The 25635-nt window shown below is 44.0% G+C and overlaps 1 protein-coding gene across 6 annotated transcripts in view; it reads right to left on the bottom strand.

Annotated features, from left to right (window-relative positions):
* The window catches only part of fryb (furry homolog b (Drosophila)), a 360066-nt gene that overhangs the window by 276525 nt on the left and 57906 nt on the right, over positions 1–25635 (bottom strand). For 5 of the 6 annotated variants that reach the window (XR_013888056.1, XM_080197438.1, XM_080197440.1 and 2 more), the window contains exon 2: positions 7906–8105. Coding sequence is in view for 5 of the 6 variants with exons in the window: in XM_080197438.1 (XP_080053564.1) it covers positions 7906–8105 (200 nt within the window). In the remaining variant the exon portion in view is untranslated. Of the gene's footprint in view, positions 1–7905; positions 8106–13499; positions 13759–25635 lie in introns of those variants that run through there. The other variant, XM_080197442.1, reaches the window with a different exon arrangement.

The raw sequence follows: 25635 nt of genomic DNA, 5'->3' as shown, positions 1-25635 counted from the left end.
TTGAATTCTCCTCAGGTTGAAGAGCTTCCCATCCACTCTGTACTTGAGGCTGATTCCAGCAACATTGTCCTGGAAGGTGTCATTCAGCATGGCAGTAAACATCATGCTGAACAGTGTGGGTGGAGCACACAGCCCTGTTTGATGCCACTGGTGACTGGGAATGCCTCAGAGGGTTCTCCGCCATCCAGTACTCTGGCCATCATGGCATCATGTAACTGGCATACCATCTGAATGAATTTGGGGGTGCAGCCGAAATTTGACATGATCCTCCACAGGCCTTGTCGGCGAACAGTGTCGAAGGTTTTTGCGAGGTCAACAAAGGTTGTGGAGAGCTCGCGACTCTGCTCCTGACACTTCTCCAGAAGTTGGCGTGCAGCAAAAGTCATGTCAATAGTCCCACGATTTTTGCGGAAGCCATACTGTGACTTTGGAAGCAGACCCAGCTCCAGATGAGTGACCAGATGATTTAGCAGGACTCTTGCAAGGGTTTTTCCTGTGATGGAGAGCAGCGCGATTCCTCGGTGGTTGTCGCATACTTGCCGATTGCCCTTCCTCTTGTAGAGATGTACAGTGGAAGCATCTTTAAGTCCCTGAGGAATGGAACCTTGCTTCCGAAAGGACTGGAACAACTCGGTGAGCTTCTCGATAAGTACAGAACCAGCAGCTTTGTAGATCTCTACGGGTATGGTATCTGCCCCGGGGCTTTGCCACTGGATAGCTGGCTGACAGCTTTCGTGACTTCGGCTACTACTGGTGGGTCATCCATGGTGCTATTGATATCAACCTGGGGAATCATGTCTATTGCCTCATCATTAATAGATGACGGTCAGTTGAGGACGGCTTCAAAGTGTTCAGCCCATCTCTGCAGGATCTGAGCCCTCTCTATAATCAGAGTTGTACTATCTGTACTCAGGAGGGGGGAACTCCCAAGAGATTGAGGTCCATAGAGAGTGTTGAGGGCTTCATAGAACCGTTTCAAGTCGTTTCTGTCAGCGTATCTCATCTGCCTTGGCGCTCAGCCAGGCATGCTGCATTTTACGCAATTTATTCTGCACTGTCCTGTGGGCACTGGTAAAAGCATTTTTCTTGGCAGCTGATGATGGGTCATTCTGACAGGCCCCATGAAGACGGTGCTTTTCAACAAGTACAGCCTGTATCTCCTCCTCATTCTCATTGAACCAGTCATGCTGCTTGCGAGTACAGGGCCTGAGCATCTTCAGTGCAGATGTATGGACAGCATCCCCGAAGCGTTCCCAGTTGTCCTCAGCGCTGCCTGCGAGGTGTAGGTCAGCAAGCTTGATTTCTAAGTCTTCAGCCGGTCCTGAAGCTATGCTGGGGTTCTTCAGCTTGGCTGCATTGATTCTTTTCATAACCTTGCTTCTTTGTGGTCGCCTCTTGGGTCTGATGCGGAGCCCCATTTTGGAGACAATGAGCCTATGATCTGTCCAACAGTCAGCACCACACATGGCCTTGGTCATTCTGACATCCTGCCTGTCTTTTCTCCTGACATTGACATAGTTGATAAGATGCCAATGCTTAGAGCGGGGTGCATCCAAGAGATCTTGTTACGGGTAGGCAGATGGAAGGTTGTGTTGGTGATGAGGAGGTTGTGTGCTGCACAGGTCTTCATTAAGAGCAGGCCGTTACTGTTGCACTTGCCTACTCCGTGCCTCCCAATGACTCCCTGCCAGATTGCAAAGTCACACCCTACTCTTCCATTGAAATCGCCAAGCGTGATCAGCTTGTCGGTACTGCTGACTGCTGATAGTAGGGCGTCTAGTTCTTCATAGAACTTGTCTTTCATCTCGTCCGGGTTGTTCATTGTGGGGGCATAGGCACTGATCAGGGTGGCTTGACTTCTATCCTGTAGCAGAAGCTGTAATGTCAAAAGCCAGTTGTTCACACCCTTGGGTAGACTAGCAAGTTTCCGAACAAGGTGATTCCTGATGGCAAATCCAACTCCAGCATCATGATGCCCATCGCTACCATGACAGTTCCAGAAAAAAGTGTATCCACCTCTAGTTTCAGTCAGCTGACCTACATTGGCAAGGTGAGTTTCACTCAGGGCTGCAATGTCAATGTTGTATCTTGCAAGCTCTCTGGCAACTAAGGCTGTTCTTCTCTCTGGTCTGTCTGCTGTAGGGTTGTCCAAAAGCGTGTGCACATTCCAAGAGCCAATGGTGAGTGGTGTCACGTTGTGTTTTATTTTGTTTGTTCGATCGCAAGATGGGATCCCCGCCAGCCGCGGTAAACTGGCCAGGGTGTAGTGAAGCAGGCAATGTTTAGGGCACCTTTTCTAACCCCTTCCTCGTTCTACGAAGATGAACAGTGCGTTCCTGAAGAGGACTGCTCAGTCACCCAGGTAGACGCCGAGTTTCACTGCTGCTTTGGTCAGCAGAAAATGACCATTAGACCTGAGCTGCCTGTGTGCAAGTCCATGATTACAGCTCCCATTGTATCCACACTGCTGCTTCATCGCTTGCCCATTGCCACAGGACTTCAAGGATTATGGTAGCAAAAATGAGAAAGCAAATTATTATTTAAAAGGGTACAAACTGAGAAAGGTGGAAAAGAACATAAGAACTGGAAGCAGGAGTAGGCCATTCGGCCCCTCAAGTCTGCTCTGCCATTCAATAAGATCATGGCTGATTTTTTTTGGGGACTCAGCTCCACCTGCTCACCGTAACCCTTAATTTCTTTACTGTTCAAAAACCTATTTATCTTTGTCTTAAAAACATTCAACAAGGAAACCTCAACTGCTTCACTGGGGAGAGAATTCCACAGATTCACAACCCTTTGGGTGATGAAGTTCATAGAAACATAGAAGATAGGAGCAGGAGGAGGCCATTTAGCTCTTCGAGCCTGCTCCACTATTCATTGTGATCATGGCTGATCGCCCAACTCAATAGCCTAATCCTACTTTCTCCCCATAACCTTTGATCTCATTTGCCCCAAGTGCTATATCCAGCCACCTCTCGAATTCATTCAATGTTTTGGCATCAACCACTTCCTGTGGTAATGAATTCCACAGGCTCACCATTCTTTGGTGAAAAAATGCCTCCTTCCCTCCATCCTAAATGGTCTATCCTGAATCCTCAGACCATTACGCCTGATTCTGGACTCTCCCACCATCGGGAATATCCTCCCTGCATCTACCCTGTCTAGTCCTGTTAGAATTTTATAAGTCTCTATGAGATCCCCCCTCATTCGTCCTCAAGTTCAAGTTCCTCCTCAATTCAGAGTTAAATCTGCTCCCCCTTATTTTAAAGCCATGCCTCCTAGTTCTGGTTTCACCTACCAGTGGAAACAATCTCCCTGCTTTTTTCTTATCCATCCCTTTCATAATTTTAAATGTTTTGATAAGATACCCCCCTTGTTCTTCTAAATTCCAATGAGTATAGTCCCAGCCTACTCAGTCTCTCCTCATGAGCCAACCCTCTCGACTCTGGAATCAACCTAGTGAATCTCCTCTGTATCCCCTCCAGTGCCAGTATACAATTCCTCAAGTAAAGAGACCAAAACTGCACACAGTACTCCAGGCGTGGCCTCACCAGCACCTCACACAGTTGCAACATAACGTCCCTGTTTTTAAACTCCATCCCTCTAGCAATGGAGGACAAAATTCTATTTGCCTCCTTAGTTACCTACTGCACCTGAAAACCAACTTTTGTGATCCATGCACAAGGACACCCAGGTCCCTCTGTACAGCCAGGGGACTTGACTACCTTTAGTTCTATTAGCTTACCTTACACTGCTTCTTTAGGGATAATGATTGTTTCTAGGTCCTTACCTGCCACAGCCCTCTTGCCATCAATTTTTGGCATGTTATATGTATCTTCCATTGTGAAGACGGACACAAAATACCTGTTCAATGCCTTGGCCATTTCCTCATTTCCCATTATTAAATCTCCCTTCTCATCCTCCAAAGGACCAAAATTTACCTTAGCCATTCCTTTTCTTTTTATATATTTGTAGAAACTTCCACTATCTGTTTTTATATTCTGTGCTAGTCTACTCTCACTATCTTAGCCATACCTTGGTGTCCTTGCACATTGAAAGTAAGTGCGCAGGTACAGCAGGTAGTAAACAATGCAAATGGTTTGCTGGCCTTCATAGCGAGAGGATTTGAGTAAAGGAATAGGGGTGTTTTATGCAATTCTACAGCGTGTTGGTGAGGCCACACATGGAATATGGTGTATAGTTTTGGTGTCCTTATCTAAGGAAGGATATCCTTGCTATAGAAGGTGAGCAGTGAAGGTTTATCAGGTTGATTCCTGGGATGGCAGGACTGTCATATGTGAGAGACTAAATTGGTTAGGATTATATTCATTGAAGTGACAGGGGATTTCATAAAAACTTAGAAATTTGTGACAGCATTAGTCTGCATAGATTCAAAAAGAATGTTCCTGATGGTGGGGGGAGTCGTAATTTGAGGATAAGGGGTAAAATGTTTAGGACTAAGGTGAGGAGGAATTTCTTCACCCAGAGAGTGGTGAATTGTGGAATTAACTACCACAGAAATTAGTTGAGGCCAAAATGTTGTGTGATTTCAAGGAGACATTAGATTTAGCTCTTGGGGCTATAGGGATCAAGAAGTATTGGGGGGAAGGCAGGATTAGGGTAATGAATTTGTTGATCGGCCATGATCATAATGAATGGCAGAACAGGCTTGAAGGGCCAGAATGGCCTACTCCTGCTTTTATTTTCTATCAATGTTTCTAATATTCACAACTCCTCATATACTGAAGCAATCTTTGCCCTTGTGCAGCGAGGTTTGGACACCAATCATGCTGGGCTGATAAGTGACAAGTAACATTCACTCCACAAAATGCCAGGCAATTTACCATCTCTAGCAACAGAAAATCCAGTTATCCTCCTTGACATTCACAACATTACTATCGCTGAATCCCCCACTACTGACATCCTTGGGGTTACCATTGACCAGAAATTAAACTGGATCAACCACATGCGTACTACAATAGCAGGTCAGATGCTGGGAATTCTGCGGTAACTCACCTCCTGGGTTCCCAAAAGTCAGTCCACCATCTACAAGGCACAAGTTGGAGTGTGATGAATGCTTTCCTACATGCTTGCATGAGTGCAGATCCACCAGCACTCAAGACGTCTGACACCATCCAGGCTTGACTGGCACCCCACTTACCACCTTCAACATTCACTCCCTCCACCACTGATGCATAGTGTATACCATTTATAAGAAGCAATGCAGCTGCTCAGCAAGTATCCTTTGAGACCTTCCAAACCCACAACCTCAACTACCTGGAAAAACAATGACAGTATATCCATGGGAACACCACCACCTGCAACCTCCCCTCCAAGTCACTCGCCATCCTGACTTGGAACTATATCGTCATTCCTTCGCTTCTGGTGGGCCAGAATCCTGGAACTCCCTTCCTAATAACACCATGGGTGTACCTACACAATATGGACTTCAACGATACAAGAAGATGGCTGGCCTCACCTTCTGAAAACCAATTAGGAATGGGCAATAGATCCTATGAAAGAATATTAAAAAAGCCATCTGGACCAGGCAACGCATCCTCTCCAATAGCCAGCCTTTCCAGTCCATACTTCACATCAATTTTCACCCTATTCTTTACTGATACCATTTCCACAGGTATTTTGTCACAGACCTTCAAGACATTCCTTTTCCATGTGAAAGAGAAGCTGTCTTGCAACTTCTGACACCATAGTGCCTGCAGAGTTAGCTGAATTCACCTGCACACCCACATTCTCTTAGAAGAAAATGGGCCTGTCATCACAATCCAGGTGGAGTCATGGCCCTTCCAACTGACAATTATAATTTTATCAATGGGCATGAAAACAGGCTGTTGGGGGTTGTCAGGTCCAGGATCATCATACATAAGACCTGGAAGTACAAGTAACAAGGAAAATACCCTGCCACACATTGCTGCACATTCATGCACTTCAATGATCTGCATCAGCCTGAGTAACAAGAATGAATACAACATATCAATCACCCAGCTCTCAACAACACATGGCGATTATTCTTTTTCCCAAAAACTCTTTCTGCCCTCCATCATATCTTTCACCACCAAACACATGATACCAATTTTCATCCTCAATACAAATACACACTTATCTGATGGCGGTCGGAATTTTCTGTTCCTGTTTTCGACGGGCGGGCAAGCCAGTCCCCAAAAGCTTTTATGATGGCAGGATTTCCATTCAGAATGTTTTCACTCCCCCCACCAATGACATAATGGAATTCCCACCATGAAAGTTGGGAACACTATTACACACATTAACATCTCATGAGTGGGCTTCCCTGCTCTATTATTCTCTCCACATTCGGATTTCCCACATCATGGGATTCACAACAGGACCTGACAAATGGTACTCTGGCAACACAGCTAATGCAAGGGTATCCGTCGGTAGCCCCCAGTGGAGAGAAAATCATGCCTGGGCAGTGCCTGGAAGGTGGGAGGATCTCTTCATGCTACCATGCTAGCACAATTCTCTTCAAGCTTGCTAGCTTTTGCATAATTGCCAACTTCTCTTGTGGCAATTGTGGCTTTTCCTCACTACACATTGCAGCAAGCTGCTTTCAATTCAGCAGTCAATCTGTTCATATCTTGTTTCTTTTAACTCTCAGCCTCTGCACAAGAAGCAGTAGGCTCAAAATGTGCACTTCCCTTTTTACAAATCACCCAATAATACTTTCTCCTTTTGCAGGACAAGACAGTACAACAACAAAGAAAGAAACAAGACCACCCAAACTCAGGGTGCAGTCTGAGCTTGAGAGCTGTAATCCTACAACAAATATACCATTGGACATTCTGAGGCCATAAACCTTGACAGAATAGTCTTTGTATGCCTTCATAAATCTCTGAGGAATCCATAGGCACACAGCTTGACTACTTAAACTTGCATTGTGATGCTTCTGATCGACTGCTGTTCAGTCCCTCAGTATTGTCCACTCTGTCATTAACCTCTGTTCCTTTCCCATACATTCTTCCCAACAACCTGGGCATCGCAAGGTAGACATCTCAGAACTGATTCCTGAAGAGGTACCATTATACATTAATTTCTCTAAAGCATCAGAACAGACTCACATTTCGGCTGGGTTAGATAGTGAGCAGAGGCTTTCACATAAGACAACAACTATCACTGGTGATCAGGATTGGCTAGGAGACAGCTCGCTTTTGTCTCAGCTCTGTTGAGAAATGTGGAATTCTGGAACTCAGCTGCGAAGAAAACTGCTCCATACATGCAGTTATATCACATATTTGAAAGCAAGTGGCTGAGCAAGATTCCAGCCAGGTCTACATTTCTCCCATTTCTGCTTGGGATGCAGTCCTTTTTTAGTGGACAGGCTGAGGGTGCTGTGAGAGTGTCAGTAACATAAAACAACATATCCATTGGAACTACAAATAGGTGAGTTAAATTGTACAATGTAACTCAATAATGGGCTCTTGATGAGAGATATTCAGAAGAAGATGCTTCATCCCTGGTTACTAAACCATTTGCCTTAATCTGTGAGCAATACCCAGGAAGAACAGTAGCAACTTTCAATAAACCTGCAATAACTTTTATGAATGAGATTGACAGAGTTTCATTTGAAAAGCTAGTTCCGGAAAGAAATGAGCTGGCAGGACCACGGCAAGGAGGCAAAGGTAATTCACTAGCCTCCTTGCAACATGTTTCTCACAGCAGGAAGTGGCACAGCGCTTGCTGATGGCAGCATCTTCTAGTCCCTTGGTGTTAATGGGAATTCCTATTGACTACACCCATGCCACCTGGAAATCTGCAGCGGGGTTGCACTGTCGGTGGGACAGTAGATCCTGCCAATGGGAACAGCGCAGAATCTCAGTCTATACCAATTTTACAGGACCACAGACTAAAAAAAATTGCTCTCTAACTTACCAGTGGTTCTGCCATGATGATGCGAATCTTTCTTTCAGCCAGAGTAGTAAAGTTGGCAAATACGCTTTTTAAGACATATTCTCCTGACTTAATATCAGGGTCGATATTGATGGGCATCATGGCTGGTGGACCTCTGTCACCCTGTAAGCTGCTCGCAGGTGTTGTTGGCGGTTTGATGTATCCGTTGCCTACTGGAGAAGCTGAGCAAAAAACAGAATATTCAATAAACTGTCTGAACAGTACCATTAACAAACAAACATTCCTGAAAGAAAATTCAAGTTCTCAAGTTGCATATCACTAATGCAATGGGGCAGATGTTGTCGATTATCATAGCATGTTAACAGCAAAGTAAAAAAAAACTATTTATTTCCGCCACTTGTCTATCATTAATGGCTTTCCTTTTTGATGAAATATTCAAAAGCTTGACCATGTACATCTCAGGTTAAAAAAGTAACTGAAGCATTAGAAATGTTAAATAAAACTGAAAATGCGGCTAAAGTTCAGTACAAATAGGATTTACAAGAAGCATCAAAGATGCTAAATAGCTGCAGCCTCGTTTTTTTGGCTCGCATGCCACAGTTAATATGCTGGTGGGCATCATAACAGCCTCTTGTATTATCCTGTGGGTTGAATAGTGGCCTGTATCTGTAATGACTCCTACTGTAGCCTAGAAGATAGCAGATGGTCAACTATCGTTAGCCTTGATTGTGGTCTGGACTCTCAATCCTCGGTTGGGATTCTAATAGCCAGATCACTTTTGGTCCTGACGCCACCACGTCAGACAGTGATGTAACCTGATTTTTAAAGGGAATGGTCGTTTGGCCCAGAGGCAAGTTCAACATCTGATTAGGGACTTTGGGTGCTGAAAGCAGGAATCAGTTCTGATAAGTGGTTTCACAAGGCAATCGGCAGCCATTGCTAGGCTTGCCACTGTCTGGACGAACAGCAGGAAGAATAGGCAAGACAGCAAAGGACCAGCAGCCTAATGATCCAAACCAGTGCCCGAATGCATACTCCTTTTGCACTCAAGTAAATCTTCTCGAACACTGGAAAACTGGCAAACAGAATGAGCATCTCCATTTGAATATCCTTTCTTATGCAATATTTTCCATGAGCAGCCACAATTAAAAAATTGCTCCCCTCACCGCTCCCCAATGCATGCTCCCGACAGCTGTGCATTGATGTGCCCTGGACTATTCACACTTGCTGTTTTTAATCCATGAAAATTTGCTTCTGTTCCTCTCCAGCCTTTTAACAGGTTCTTCAATGAGTTTAACAGCAAGTTGACTGGAGGATGCGGATTCCTTCATTGCCCTGTCTTTAAAAAATTCCAGTGCGTCATGGAAGTGTTGAATAAATGACGTGCTATTTTCAGTGCATGTTTGAACCCAACCTCACCTCCACATGCAATTGAAAATTCAGCCTTGTAACTCATCTGCCTGGCAGGAATGTAGTAGGAAATGAATTGACCATCCTGTTCCTCCCACAAATTACATGATCTGATCTTTATGGACCAACTCATTCAGGTAGGAAATTGTCTGCCAGAAACTGGCTGATGTCTGATTAATATATTTAAATTGGAGTGACATGATGGCTTTGGGATACCAAACCTGCTTTAACTGGGCAGGAAGGAAAACCTACAAGACAGCCAATCTGTTTGGTAAAGGCTTGCAGGATTCATCTCAGAAACTGACTGACACAACTGGAACAATATTTAAAAGGGCACCCAAAGGCATTGTTTTGGATTAATAGGATCCCTGGTCTGAATTTTTAGGATAACAGAGGTTCAGCCTCCACCATCCTAAGAGTTGGCAGGGAACATATCCCCGCCGATTCCAGCAGCCCCAATATCACATTATGCTTTCAAGAGTGCTAACTGGCATGAGGTGGGGCTTCCGGCCTCATCCAGGAATAATTCTGGTCTTGGAGAGCAGTCAGCCAATCAGATTGGCTGGCAGCTCTCTAGTCACTCAAGGTGTAGCATTGCAGTGGCTGGAAGAGGCACTATATGGCGCTGCCTGGAACTAAGTCCTGCCTCCAACAAAACCCTGGACTTACTTGGGTCTTCCCCTCAATGGCTTATCTTCATTGAGACCTATCTGTTGTCCGAGGCAGTGTCCACTACTTTTGGTGGCACTGCTGGGACTAAGCAGCTGCAGGCCATTTGATTAATCAGCCGTTCTCAGAGTGGGATTTCCTCCCAGATAGAAGCCACACCCTGAGACCGAGTCAAATAACAACTCAACTGCCATTAAATCACCCTGGGGTGAGCCAAACAAGTGGAGGTCAGCTGACCAATGTCAACTGGAGTCACTGCCTCCCCATAAAATTCTGTCAATACAGTGAGAATTTTAACTTTCCAAATATTCAGTGGTCCTATAGAAAGCCAAAAAGCATTGTGCATAAGTCAGGTTAACATAAGAACATAAGAAGTAGGAGCAGGAGTAGGCCATCTAGCCCCTCGAGCCTGCCCCGCCATTCAATAAGATCATGGCTGATCTGAAGTGGCTCAGTTCCACTTTCCCGCTTTCTCCCCATAACCCTTAGTCCCCTTGCCTACCAAAAACCTATCTACCCGTGTCTTAAATACATTTGGCGAGGTAGCCTCCACCACTACAACGGGCAGAGAATTCCAGAGATTCACCACCCTTTGAGTGAAGAAGTTCCTCCTCAACTCCGTTCTAAACTGCCCCCCCTCCCTTATCTTGAGGCTGTGCCCTCTAGTCCTGCTGTCCTTTCTGAGCGGGAAGAACCTCTCCACCTCTACCCTATCCATCCCCTTCATCATCTTATACATCTCAATAAGATCCCCCCTCATCCTTCTAAACTCCAACGAGTACAAGCCCAGTCTATTCAGCCTCTCTTCATAGTTCAACCCCCTCAACTCTGGTATCAGACGAGTGAACCTCCTCTGTACTCCCTCCAAGGCCAAAATATCCTTGCGCAAGTGCGGCGACCAAAACTGCACACAGTACTCCAGCTGTAGAAACTATGGTCTAGAAATTTGTTCCTGCCCAGTTCCAGGTAAGAAGTCTGACAACACCAGGTTTAAGTCTAACCGATTTATTTGATAGTAAACTCACAAGCTTTCGAGGTTTACCTCTTCGTCAGGTGAATGAAGAATTCTGGCCTCAGACAGAGCATATAGAGCACAGGCAGTTTACAGATTACTGATTAGAATGCAAATCTTTACACCTAACCTGCTATTCAAGTCTTAAAGTGGCTAACAATGTGAGTGGAAGGAGCACTGAGAACAGGTTAAAGAGATGTGTATTGTCTCCAGACAGTATAGTAAGTGAGGTTTTGCAAACCCAGGCAAGTCATGGGGGTTACAGATAGTGCGACATGAACCCAAGTTTGCAAAATCTGGTGTTGTCAGACTTCTTACTGTGTTTACCCCAGTCCAATGCCAGCATCTCCACACCAGTTCCAGGAATGCTGGATGCAGGTTATGTAGAAGACCAATACCAGGACCACTCCTTCCATTTTGCTTCTTAGTGGGAATTGTATTGACTGCCCTATGCCACACCTGCTTCTGAGTGGTCCCTAAAAGGTCAGCAGTGGCACATCTGCAAGATAGGAAATTTGGATTTTTGTCTGGCCTTTCAGCCCCTTGAAGACAGCAAATTGGAAGAGGCAGATGGTAACCACAGCATGGGCTCCCCCTTCACACTTTTAACACTAGCAACTGAGGGCCTTCATTCTCAGATTTGCAGAGTGCATCCATGGGCAACTCACATTTGCCTTTCTGCCTCACCACTCCCAATGGGACTCCAGTTGGTCAGTGCTGGGACCCTCTGATTGGACCTCCCACATAGGGAAATGCTTGCAGTCCTTTATAGGACAGCAGCCATTTAGATCCCCATTTAATCCTGTTACTGGAGGCCAGTACCTGCCAAAATTACAATCCAACATTTTAGGTCAATAACCATTCATCTGTCTATGTTTACTTTTTTCTGTAACAGTATTGGTCTACTGATCCTTATTTCACAGCTGCCACTAATTTGAATGTTTACATTTATATGTTTACACTTTTATTGACAAAGCACAGGTGATAAGCCTCCCCTGTGAGTGTGCACACACCTGCTCAAACGTAGGCACACAAAGAGCTCAAAATGCTACCTTTGAAGTTTCAATATTTTGACTTAGATTTCCCAATGGCCACCCATTAGTGGCAGATATGGGGCTAAAAATTGCTCACATATTTTGCTATGTCCTTTTTCCTCCGTGTTCATACTCTAAGTAGCTGAGGCACCCACTTAATGGGGGAAATATGGCCATTTGATGCATTTCCTGCTCTCAACATTGAATCCATGGATGCCTGCTAGGCCGAAGTGTGCAACATTGTTTTTACAGTGGTGGATGCCCACTTCTTTTTCGGTTGGAGCTTGAACAGGCCATTGCTTTGCACAGATTTGACAGACCACTGTGTTATTTTGTTTAAAATTGTTTTTTGCAGGTAACATGATGGATATCTCTCTCTCTACGCTGAGTTCTGTCAATGTAAAACTGGCCTCAGCTGACAAAATTCCTCAGAATCGGTTGCAGGGCCCTCCTTTGAAGTGCTATGGACTATAGAGTTATGTATCAATCATAGAAGTGGAAGTCGACATCATCTATAACATTCCTATACACATACTTTGGAGAATTATGGGACGTTAAAAATAAAATTCATCATTGAAAGCAGCCCAAGTTGTTCTCATACATTTTAAATCCTAAGTAAATACTCCAAAATGGTATCAATGTGAGGCCTTTAAAATATTTTTACAGTTGAGATCCTGTTTTCTCTTACAGCTTTCTGCTCCTATTTGATACGTCTGTACAAGTATCACATGGGTAATCTGATACTATCAGTCAGTGGGTCCTTATTTAGAACGGCAGCAACTATCAACACTAAGGAAAATGAATTCATTTCATGTAAGTTTGCCAGACCTGAATTCAATCTCCATGTGTAAACAGGGTATTGGACTCATTTCATTGACACATACACTTGTGTACAATTAAAATATGCTCTTAAAACCGTAGTTTCTCAAATTGGATTGTCCCCAAAATATTATAATTTTTGCTGCACTTTGTTTTGAAACTTCGCTTCCTAATTCCATAGCTAGATGTATTCATTTATTTTTAAACTAATACTAAATTAGATTTATTGGCTAATGTTCCAGGCATTACAAACTACTGAAATGGAGCAACAGAATAAAAACATTCAAAGCAAATTTTCAACCAAATAATTTCATTTTTTAAATCAGACATAATTGATGAAAATGCAACTACTGAATAATTAGTGTTTAATTTTGATAATAATGTTATGATTTAAAACCACAGATATTTTTATTATAATATTCTAATAACCTGGATGCATAATTGATTTTCTAATTCAAGGCAATAATACAGAATAATTTCATTTTTTAAATTAATTTATTTTACAGTATTTAATTAGATAGTTACACTCTAATATTAGGCATTCATTCTGTGGCTTTAGTAGTCCACTCTATTTTGCTGGACAATCTTGATGCATTTTTTAAAAAAATTGGCGTTGTTGACATAGCCTACCTCACACGAACATTAAAAATCCTTTAGTACAGAGTACCTACCAAGCCTTTTTATCAAGCTGATCACACTGGACTTCCTCCAACAGGCTGTTGTAATCTCCATGAGCTCCAGTTTATCTGTGCAATGTAATTGCTATAATTCTTTAAGTTAAAAAGGTACGCATACATATTTGATCTGGCATTATGTCACACATTTCCTGTGGTAGGTGACATAGTATATGAAACTAACCATTATTATGGCAATCTTTAAAAAAATAAATTTTGAAGGAATGTTTCATTGCAATACAGCTTATGCCCTACTGCCCAGTAACTGAGCTTTTCACAACTGAAGGTCAGAGAAAGGATATTTTTTAGATGAGGTACACGATGATGGACTACAACATGTATAGTGGCTGCATGTCTATATTTATCCAGTACATACTAAGATATGGATTACCAAAATGTCTAAAAGTGCAGGTGACACAAGTGCACTTTATCCATATGAAACAGTTGTCACTCTCCAAAATGATAAGATATTCAATATACAGTAAAAGATATTCAATATACAGTTTAAAAGAAATGCCACTAAACACTGACAGCAGTATATATTTATTGATAGGACAGTGGTTATACTGCTATAAATATGCAGCTGAATCAAGCATATGTTGGCAATAAGTACAGATACCTCAGATTCCAACACATAAAACCCCAGAACACAGAGTGAGTGCCAGAAGTCAGTGCAAAGCCACAATTTTTGTCCAGAAGTATTCAGAAGATTGTTACAGAAAAATCCTGGATGTCGACATTTGGGGTAGGGTTTTACGACTTTGCTCATTCTGAAACTGTATAATTCCACCCAAAGTCAACAGAACTTCCCATGCTCCACTCCTCTTCCGCTCTGATTCCCATGGCAGACAGTGTAGTAAAACTCTAGCCTTGGTCTTTGCAATCACAGTGTACATTTCAAGAATTTTTAAAAAACTTCTTGGAACTTTACATGAGCAAAGATTTTTATTGAGTAAAGGTAATTGTGACATTACAACATCTTACAGTAATAAAGCTCCTTTGATGTAGTAATAGATCCCATGGCACTTTACAGGAGCATTACAACACAGAACTTGACATTGAACCACAAAGGGAGATACTGAAAAGCTTTGTCAAAAAAGTTAGGTTTTAAAAGCTTCTTAAAGAGATATTAGTAAAAATGCAGAGTGGTTTAGAGAGGAAATTACAGAGTTTAGGGCCTAGGCAGTTGAAGGTACAGGTGCCAATGGTGAGGCAAAGAGATTTGGATAGATACTAAAGGCTATCAATAAAAGAATGCAGAATTCAGACAGTTGTAGGGCAAAAGGAGGTTACAGAAATAGGATGGGACAAGGCCACGGAGGCATTTAAATGCATGAATTTTAAATGAGTGTTGCTGAACTCTAAGTCAACATAGGTCAGCAAGTGCAAGGGTGATGGGTGAATGAACCAGCAGGATCTTCTGGTCGCGTTGACCCCCGTCATGGGTTTCCCAGATCAGGTTTGAAGCACAGCTCAGATTGGATGTCTGGTTCTGCCTCAGTCTAATCTTACACTATTCTCAGTTAAAGTATTAATATGTTATATAGTTTATTATTTTTTGCACATCTTTTGGTATTTTTATTCCAACCAAAAACCCAATTCAAATTTAATCCAATTCATGGTCCCCACGTGTGGGGCAAACGAGATCCAAGCTGACAATATGAGACATTGTACTCCATCTTAAAGTTTATTTATTAGTGTCACAAGTAGGCTTACATTAACACTGCATTGAAGTTACTGTGAAAATCCCCTTGTCGCCACATTCCGGCACTTGTTCGGGTACACTGAAGGAGAATTCGCATGGCCAATGCATCTAACCAGCACATCTTTCAAACTGTGGGAGGAAACCGGAGCACCTGGAGGAAACCCATGCAGACACTGCACAGACAGTGACCCAAGCCAGGAATCAAACCCAGGTCCTTGGAAGTGTGAGGTAGCAGTGCTAACCAATGTACCACTGAGCCACCCTGGCCTTGGTCTTGATCAAACAAGATCCAAGCTGACAAGATAAGGCAAGCACCCCATTCTGGACTTGATCTGACTCTTTATCTTAGCCAAAAGGCCGATTATGGCTTTGAAAAATTGCATCAGGTAAAGTCTTGGTTTAACCTCATCGGCTAACCTGATCCTTTATTCTACCCTAGCCTGGGTCAGGCGTCAGCACACTTCAAGTGCAACAGGCTAGACTCATTAGTTACATGGTCATGGTTTCACCCCCGCCAAGTAAGTATACCACTTTTGTTATATTTGCATATATAGTAGTAATTTTTACAATGCTAGCTATGTGTTATGTCTTATAAGATTCCCCATTTATTGCCCCCACCCTCATTGTAGATCCAGTCATTCTCTTCCTAACTGGCCATCATTCAAACAGATATATCAATATTCCTGTAATAGTTAATCCCTTTTTTTACCATGTATTGATGTAGTTAATTAAAGGCAGGCATCCACTACTGACAGGCAGCAGAATGGAAATAACGTGACTACAAAGGTAAAATAAGCTCTGTCACTCCCACCTTATTTGAGCAGAAGTCTAAAATAAAAAAATAAGTCAATTAACAAAAGTTAATAGCAATATGATTTTTAAATAATGGGCTAACTATAATTTTCATACTAAACCTAAACATGAGGCATATGTCCTTTAGTTGCCGAAAGTTTCCACTGTCTAAAGCGCCAACGCTGGAGTTGGTGCCAAAGTTCTCCAGTACCATGCTGCAATAGCCATTCTTTCAACTGTGGGGCCAGTGAATGAGTTAGCTATTAGACCATGGAATGCTTCACTGCTGAGCTGACCTGCCCTCTACCACCACACGCTTATTTGCTATTAGGAATCAATGGAATTGAATTTCCTCTGGTTTTCTGTAATCACAGTTACAGCAGCACAGATAGAGAAGCACAAGGAAATATCACCCTTGGTAATTTCATCAGCAACAAAAGTGATAATCCAAGGTGATTATTTCCCTCACCTCCACCAGCTTTGCTGCCCTGGCATCAGCTAACTTAGCACAGAATGTAAATCAAATCTGGCATATTTTAACTTGCACTTATTAAATGCATGTAACCACTTAAGTTGTGGCATGGCCATTATAACATCGTGCTTGCATGCTGTGGCCAATTTCTCCAGGCACTTGGCGACCAAACTGAGGCCATCACCAGAGAAGTACATTTAACCTGTTTTAATTCTCTCGTTATGGAGTCAGGGAGCAGCAGGCATGATTCTCCGTGCTCCAGATAAACTCCAGGTTAAATGTGCAGGTAGTTTACAAAAATGATAAAATGGACATAGAATATATAAAAATCAAGCCTTTTGAAACCGTTGAAAAATCTTCTAATATAATTTTAGCTTCACAAATGAAGTACATCTCCCCTCCTCCACTGTGCCACCCTAGCCTTCGTCTTGATCAAACAAGATCCAAGCTGACAAGATAAGGCAAGCACCCCGTTCTGGACTTGATCTAACTTGATTTGATAGCCAAAAGGCCAATTATGGCTTTGAAAAGCTCTTCTGAAGCCTCTCCATCACAGCAAGACATTTTGTACATAGTGCCACTTGCTAGAAGACATGCTAGGGTGATCAGGAATGAGTGTTGCCTGTCAAGATGTCACTCATCATGTCTGTAAGTTCTAGCAAACCCACTCAGAAATGACTGATGAGCTGCTTTCTCAGGGTCCGAATCAGTAGAGGGAAAGAGATCAAAGTTATGCCTTCAGCTGTGGAGGATAACCACAGCTATCACATGACATAGAACTTGCACATCTGCAGGTGCAGTGCAGTTCAGATATGACCAGAAACTTGACTGCATCTTCTTGCAAACATGCTGCAGTATTTGTCTATAAGATGGTGCTGCAGAGTGGCACTCAGATATATCATCCTTACATCAAACAAACTTCAGTAGCCAAAGAGTCCAGGGCCAGGATTTTACATCCCCACTCATGCTGCAACTTTCTTTTCATCAACTTTTCCTTCAGCCATTGTAAACTTTATTGTGTTAAGATGACATTTGATGCTTTAGAATCATGAAGTCATCGAGGTTTACAACATGGAAACAGGCCCTTCAGCCCAACTGTCCATGCTGCCCTTTTTTTTAAAAAACCCCTAAGCTAATCCCAATTGCCCACATTTGGCCTATATTCCTCTATAGCCATTGTACCCATGTAAGTATCTAAATGCTTTTTCAAAGAACAAAATTGTACTTGCCTCTACTACTACCTCTGGCAGCTTGTTTCAGATTCTCAGATACTTTCCATAATGAAGTAGTGGGAAAATTACTAGAATCAATACCAAGGAAAATGTTGATTCTTACTTGAAGATCATGGGTTACTATGGAACAGCCAGTACCAATTCGTTGAAGGCAAGTCATGCCTATGTAATTTGATTGACTTCTTTGATGAAGTAACAGATAGGGTTTTTTAAATTCATTTATAGGATGTGGGTGCAAGTATGGATGGATGTTACATTTTTACCTTACTCAATTTTTTTCACCATTAATCTTATATTGGCTAGGGAATGATGCATAGTATGTAGGAAGGGGAGAAGAAATGTACTTCATTTGGCGTGTATGGGTGTCAGGGAGGGTAGTACCTTTGGTGGGGGAACATGTCGCGTCCTTTCAGGGTAGTTTGTCCATCCTTTGCCCCCACCTGGCACTCAACTCTCACCTGTGGCTCCCCATACTGTTTGCATGCGACAGCGGCTACACCCTGGGCAATGGCTTTGACAAGTCGGCTAAACCAGATGAGGGTAGCCGACGGGTCTCAACCCTCGGTGAGATAGGGAGATGTCTATCCCAGCATGTGAAGACAAAGTCCGGCAGATTGAGCGGACGAGACCAATGGAAGGTCCAATGGTCAAGAAGGCACTCTCTGTAAGCGTTGTGAAACGTGAAGAGCAGGACAAGACACAGAAGTCCCACCTAGTGGGAAGTCGCCTAGTCCCACCCCCAGCCGTCTTGACTCTTGTCTTGCCACTGGATCTAGATGGGAATTGGGAAGAGAGAATGAGGCTGATGCTGTGCAACTCTCCCTCACTTTAATCCAAATCCAGTGCTAGTTTAGACACCATCATCATCATCATGTGTCCTGTTCAACCCTTGAAGTCCTGTGGCAATGGGCCAGCAATGAAGCAGCAGGTGTGGATACACTGGGAGCTGTAGTCACGGATCTGTACGCAGGCAGCTCAGGTCTAATGGTCGCTTTCCGCTGACCGGAGCAGCAGTGGAACTTGGCGTCTACCTGGGCGACTGAGCAGTCCTCTTCAGGAACGCATTGCTCACCTCCACAGAATGAGGAAGGGGCTAGAAAAGGTGCCCTAAACATTGCCTGCTTCACTACACCCTGGCAAGTTTACCGCGGCTGGCGGGATCCCATCTTGTAATCGAACAAACAAAATAAAACACAAGGTGACACTGCTCACCATTGGCACTTGGAACGTGCGCACACTTTTGGACAACCCTACAGTAGACAGACCAGAGAGAAGAACAGCCTTAGTTGCCAGACAGCTTACAAGATACAACATTGACATTGCAGCCCTGAGCGAAACTCATCTTGCCAACGTATGTCAGTTGACTGAAACTGGAGGTGAATACACTTTTTTCTGCAGCAGTCGTGGCAGCGATGAGCACCATGATGCTGAAGTTGGATTCACCATCAGGAGTCACGTTGTTTGGAAACTTGATAGGCTACCCAAGGGTGTGAACGACCAGCTTATGACATTACAGCTTCCGCTACAGAAGTCAAGCCAGGCTGATCAGCGCCTATGCCGCCACAATGAACAACCCGGATGAGGTGAAAGACAAGTTCTGCAAAGAACTAGACGCCCTACTATCAGCAGTCAGCCGTACCGACAAGCTGATCTTGCTTGGCGATTTCAATGCAAGAGTAGGGTGTGACTCTGCAATCTGGCAGGGAGTCATTGGGAGGCATGGAGTGGGCAAGTGTAACAGTAATGGCCTACTCGTAATGAAGACCTTTGCAGCACATGACCTCCCGATCACCAACACAACCTTCCATCTGCCAACCCGTAACTAGACCTCCTGGATGCACCCTTGCTCTAAGCTTTGGCATCTTATCAACTATGTCATTGTCAGGAGAAAAGACAGGCAGGATGTCAGAGTAACCAAGGCCATGTGTGGTGCTGACTGTTGGACAGATCACAGGCTCATTGTCTCCAAAATGAGGCTCCACATCAGATCCAAGAGGCGACCACAAGAAAGCAAGGTTATGAAAAGAATCGATGCAGCCAAGCTAAAGAACCCCAGCATAGCTTCAGCACTGGCTGAAGACTTAGAAATCAAGCTTGCTGACTTACACCTTGCAAGCAGCACTGAAGACTGGGAACGCTTCAGGGATGCTATCCATACATCTGCGCTGAAGATGCTTGGGCCCTCCACCCGCAAACAGCATGATTGGTTCGATGAGAATGATGAGCAAATACAGGCTCTACTTGTTGAAAAGCACCATCTTCATCGGGCCTGTCAGAACAACCCATCATCAGCTGTCAAGAAAAATGCTTTTACCAGAGCTCGCAGGACAGTCCACAATAAACTGCGTAAAATGCAGATGCCTGGCTGAGCGCCAAGGCAGATGAAATACAGAGATACGCTGACAGAAATGACTTAAAACGGTTCTATGAAGCCCTCAAATCTCTCTACAGACCTCAATCTCTCGGGAGTTCCCCCCTTCTGAGTACAGATGGTACAACTCTCATTACAGAGAGGGCTCAGATCCTGCAGAGATGGGCTGAACACTTTGAAGCCGTCCTCAACCGACCGTCATCTATTAACGATGAGGCAATAGATAGGATTCCCCAAGTTGATATCAACAGCGCCATGGATGACCCACCGGTAGTAGCCGAAGTCACGAAAGCTGTCAGACAGCTATTCAGTGGCAAAGCCCAGGGGCAGATGCCACAGCCGCAGAGATCTATATAGGGGCTGGTCCTGCACTTATCCAGAAGCTCACCGAGTTGTTCCAGTCCTTTTGGAAGCAAGGATCCATTCCTCAGGAACTTAAAGATGCTTCCATCATACACCTCCACAAGAGGAAGGATAATTGGCAAGTATGCGACAACCACAACAGCTCAGTGACTAGCACTGCTAGCTGTGCAGATACATGGATTTGGGCCTGTGTCTGTGGGAGTTTGCGCATTCTCCCTGTGGTTGCGTGGGTTTCCTCCGGGCGCTCCGGTTTCCTCCCACACCCCAAAGATGTGCTCTTAGGCTAATTGGTTTCCACCAAATTGACACTATTTCTTCCCTGAATCTGACTGAGTAGGGTCCCATTCGTAGACATGCAGGGTAGAATAGGTGTAGGGCGATGTGGCGGCGCGGGCTCGTTGGGCCGAAGGGCCTGTTTCCCGTGCTGGGTTGTTCTTTTGTTTGTTCTTTTTAACCACCGAGGTATCTCGCTGCTCTCCATCACAGGAAAAACCCTTGCAAGAGTCCTGGTAAATCATCTGTCACTCATCTGGAGCTGGGCCTGCTTCCAGAGTTACAATGTAGCTTCCGCAAAGGTCGTGTGACTACTGACATGATTTTTGTTGCGCGCCAACTTCAGGAGAAGTGTCAGGAGCAGAATCGCAAGCTCTACATAACCATTTGTTGACCTCGCAAAAGCCTTCGACACTGTAAGCTGACAAGGCCTGTGGAGGATCATGTCAAAGTTCAGCTACCCCCCCCCCCAAGTTCATTCAGGTGGTACGCCAGTTCCATAATGGCATGATGGCCAGAGTACTGGATGGCGGAGAATCCTCTGAGCATTCGCAGTGAGCAATGGCGTCAAACAGGGATGTGTGCGGGTTGATGGGTTTTTGATAAGCGAGGGGATTAAGGGTTATGGGGAGAGGGCGGGAATGTGGAACTGAGCCACGACAGATCAGCCATGATCTTATTGAATGGCAGGGCAGGCTCGAAGGGCTAGTTGGCCTACTCCTGCTCCTATTTCTTATGTTCTTATGTTCTTATGTTTACTGCCATGCTGAATGATGCCTTCCAGGACAGTGTTGCTGGAATCAGCCTCAAGTACAGAGTGGATGGGAAGCTCTTCATCCTGAGGAGACTTCAAGCTATTACCAAAGTGAAAAAGACTTTTCTGAGAAACTTCCTCTTTGCTGATGACTGCGCCCTGTATGCTGGCTCAGAGCCAGAGATGCAAGTCAGTATGGACAAATTTTCCACAGCTTGTGACAACTTTGGACTCACCATCAACATTAAAAAGACCGAAGTCATGCACAACCTGCTCCTCATGCACTGTACACAGAACACGTAATCACAATCAAAGGGCAGAAACTACAGGCAGTGGACCAGTTCACTTACCTTGGCAGCACCCTCTCCCAAGCAGTGACTATTGATACAGAAGTTAACTGCAGAATAGCAAAGGCAAGTTCTGCTTTTGGTAGATTGCGCTCCACTGTATGGGAATGTTGAGGAATCAGCCCAGCAACAAAACTGAAAGTCTACAGCGCCTTGGTACTCACTACCCTCCTGTAAGTCTGTGAAACGAGGACTGTGTATCGAAAACATGCAAGAAGCTCAATCATTTCCACATGACTTGTCTTCACAGAATATTACGCATCCGATGGCAAGACAAAGTACCAGACACTGAAGTTCTCTCTAGAGGAAGTTTACCATCAGTCCACACATTGCTGATAAGAGCGCAGGCCCAGTGGGCATGTCATGTCATCCGTATGTCAGACGAGCGCATTCCCAAGCAGCTTCTTTTTGGGGAACTCTCTGCTGGAAGACGCTCACATGGAGGGCAGGAGAAACATTTCAAACACACTCAAGGCCTCCCTGATGTCGCTTGACATTGACACGATCACCTGGGAAACGCTGGCACAAAACCGCCTTACCTGGCTCTGCCTCAACCGCTAAGGCTGTCAAGCTTACGAAGCAAGGTGTATTGCTGAAGCACAACTTAAGTCTGAGCTGCGCAAATCCAGAGCCACCAGCGCAACAACTACAGTGACTACACAAGTCTATCCAATATGTGCCAGGACATTCCACGCCCGAATTGGCCTGATCAGTCATCTTCAGGCACACCGCAACCAGCCTCAAAATGACTAATGGTGCCAAAGTCCTCATTGATGATGATGGACGAACAACAACATTAGATACTCATCACCCTCTGTGTGAAAAAACTGCCCCTCTGGACACTCTTGTATCTCTTCCCTCTCAACTTAAACCTATGCCCTCTAGTTTTAGACTCCCCTACCACTGGGAAAAGATATTGACTATCTAGCTGATCTCTGCCCCTCATTATTTTATAGATCCCTATAAGATCACCTCTCAGCCTCCTATGCTCCAGAGAAAAAAGTCCCAATCTATCCAACCTCTCCTTATAACTCAATCCATCAAGTCCTGGTAGCATCCTAGCAAATCTTTTCTGCACTAGTTCAATAATATCCTTTCTATAATAGGGTGATCAGAATTGCACACAGTATTCCAAGTGTGGTCTTACCAACGTCTTGTACAACTTTAACAAGACATCCCAACTCCTATATTCAATGTTCTGACCGATGCAACCAAGCATGCCGAATGCTTTCTTCACCACTCTGTCCACCTGTGACTCCAGTATCAAGGAGTTATGAACATGTACCCCTAGATCTCTTTGTTCTGTAACTCTCCCCAGTGTCCTCTCATTAACTGAGTAAGTCCTGCCCTGGTTCAATCTACCCAAATGCATCACCTTGCATTTGTCTAAATTAAACTCCGCCTGCCATTCGTCAGCTCACTGGCCCAATTGATCAAAATCCCGCTGCAATTGGAGATAACTTTCTTCACTGTCCACTATGCCATCAATCTTAGTGTTATCTGTAAACTTACTAACCATGCCTCCTATATTCTCATCCAAATCATTAATATAAATGACAAATAACAGTGGGCCCAGCACTGATCACGTGCTGGTCACAGGCCTCCAGTTTGAAAAACAATTCTCTACAACCACCCTTTGGCTTTTGGAAAGAAGCCAATTTTGTATCTATTTAGATACCTCGCCCTGGATCCCGTGAGATTTAACTTTATGCAACAACCTACCATGTAGTCAAAAGCCTTGCTAAAGTCCATATAAACAACATCAACTGCATTGCCCTCATCTACCTTTTTGGTTATCCCTTCAAACAAAATCAGTCAAATTTGTGAGACATGATTTTTCACTTACAAAGCAACGCTGACAGTCCTTAATCAGTACTTGCGACTATAACTCCCTGTAGATCCTGTCTCTCCAACAATTTACCCACCACAGATATGAGGCTCACTGGTCTGTAGTTCCCAGGCTTTTCTCTGCAGCACTTTTTAAACAAAGGCACAACATTTGCTACTCTCCAATCTTCAGGCACCTCACCCGTGACAATCAATGATTCAAGTATCTCGGCTAGGGGACCTGCAATTTCCTCCCTAGCCTCCCACAATGTCTTGGGATACACTTAATCAGGTCCCTGGGATTTATCTACCTTAATGCGCTTTAAGACTTCCAGCACCTCCTTCTCTGTAATCTGTACACTCCTCAAGACATCGCTATTTATTTCCCCAAGTTCCCTAACATCCACGTTTTTCTCAACAGTAAATACTGATAAGAAATATTCATTTAGGGTCTCATGCATCTCTTGTGGATCTGCACACAGGTCCACAAGAGATGCAACAAAGATCCTTGTTGTTCCTTAAGAGGCCGTACTGTCTCCCTTCTAACACTTTGCCCTTTACGTATTTGTAGAAGCTATTTGGATTCTCCATTGTCTTATCTGCTAAAACAATTTTGCGTCCCCTTCTTTGCCTTCCTGATTTCTCTCTTAACTCTACTCCTACGCTCCCTATACTCTTCAAGGGATTCACTTGATCCCAGCTGCCGGTGCATATCATGTGCCTCTTTTTTCTTCTTGACCAGGGCCTCAATATCCCGAGTCATCCAGGGTTCCCTACTTCTGCCAGCCTTGTCCTTCAATTTAAGAGGAATGTGTTTATCCTGAACCCTGGTTAACACACTTTCTGAAATCTTTCTATATTTCTATTCCCTGCTTTGTGACATTTCACTTCAAGTGTCAGAGAAACATAAGACATAGAAACAAGAATAGGCCATTTGGTCCCTCAAGCCTGCTCACCTCTTGATAAGATCATCCTGATTTGATTGTTACTCAACTTCATTTTCCTACCTGCCTCTTAAAACCCTAGACTTCCTTATAAATCAAAAATCTGTCTAATTCAGCTTGAATGATCCAGCCTCTACTGTTCTCTTGGATAGAGAAATCTGAATAACTACTCTTAGAGAAAAAATTCCTCCTCATTTCCATCTTACATGTGAGACCTATTTTGAAACTGTGCCTCTAGTTCTAGATTCCCCCATGAACATTCTCTCAGCACCCATTCTGTCAAGCCTGCTTAGAATCTTAGATGTTTCAACAAGATTGCCTCATTTTCTTCTAAAAGCCCATAACTGCACACCCAACCTGCTTAAAACGATCCTCATAAGACATCCCTGAAATCAACCTAGTGAACCTCTAATAACTGCCTCCAATGTAAGAATATGTCTTCCAACATTTTATGCAATACTTTGGGTGTAATCTCACTAATTCCCTGAACAGTTGCAGCAGACTTCACAGAATCATAGAATCCCAGTAGTAAAGAAAGAGGCCATTCGGCCCTTTGATTCTGGACCGACTCACAACAGAGCATTTTATCCAGGTCCTCTCGCTGTAACCCAATGTATTTAACTTGCTAATCCCCCCTAACCTACACACCTTGGGGCACTAAGGAACAACTCAGCAAGGCCATTCATCCTAACCCGCACACAGAACATAGAACACTACAGCACAAACAGGCCCTTCGGCCCACAAGTTGCGCTGATCACTTCTATAAGCCATAGACCTATCTATAACCCCCAATCCCATTAGATCCCATATACTCATCCAGAAGTCTTTTAAAAGACCCCAGCGAGTTTGCCTCCACCACCACCGACGGCAGCCGATTCCATTTACTCACCACCCTCTGAGTGAAAAACTTACCCCAACATCTCCTCTGTACTTGCTTCCCTGCACTTTAAATCTGTGTCCTCTCATAGCGACCATTTCAGCCCAGGGAAATAGCCTCTGAGAATCCACCCTATCTATTCCTCTCAACATCTTATAAACCTCTATCAGGTCGCC

Source organism: Carcharhinus amblyrhynchos, chromosome 10 (assembly GCF_965287045.1).
Source record: "Carcharhinus amblyrhynchos chromosome 10, sCarAmb.v2.hapA, whole genome shotgun sequence".
Classification (NCBI taxonomy): domain Eukaryota; kingdom Metazoa; phylum Chordata; class Chondrichthyes; order Carcharhiniformes; family Carcharhinidae; genus Carcharhinus; species Carcharhinus amblyrhynchos.
Note: the sequence above shows the minus strand (reverse complement) of the source record. Positions and strands in the feature narration are given on the sequence as shown.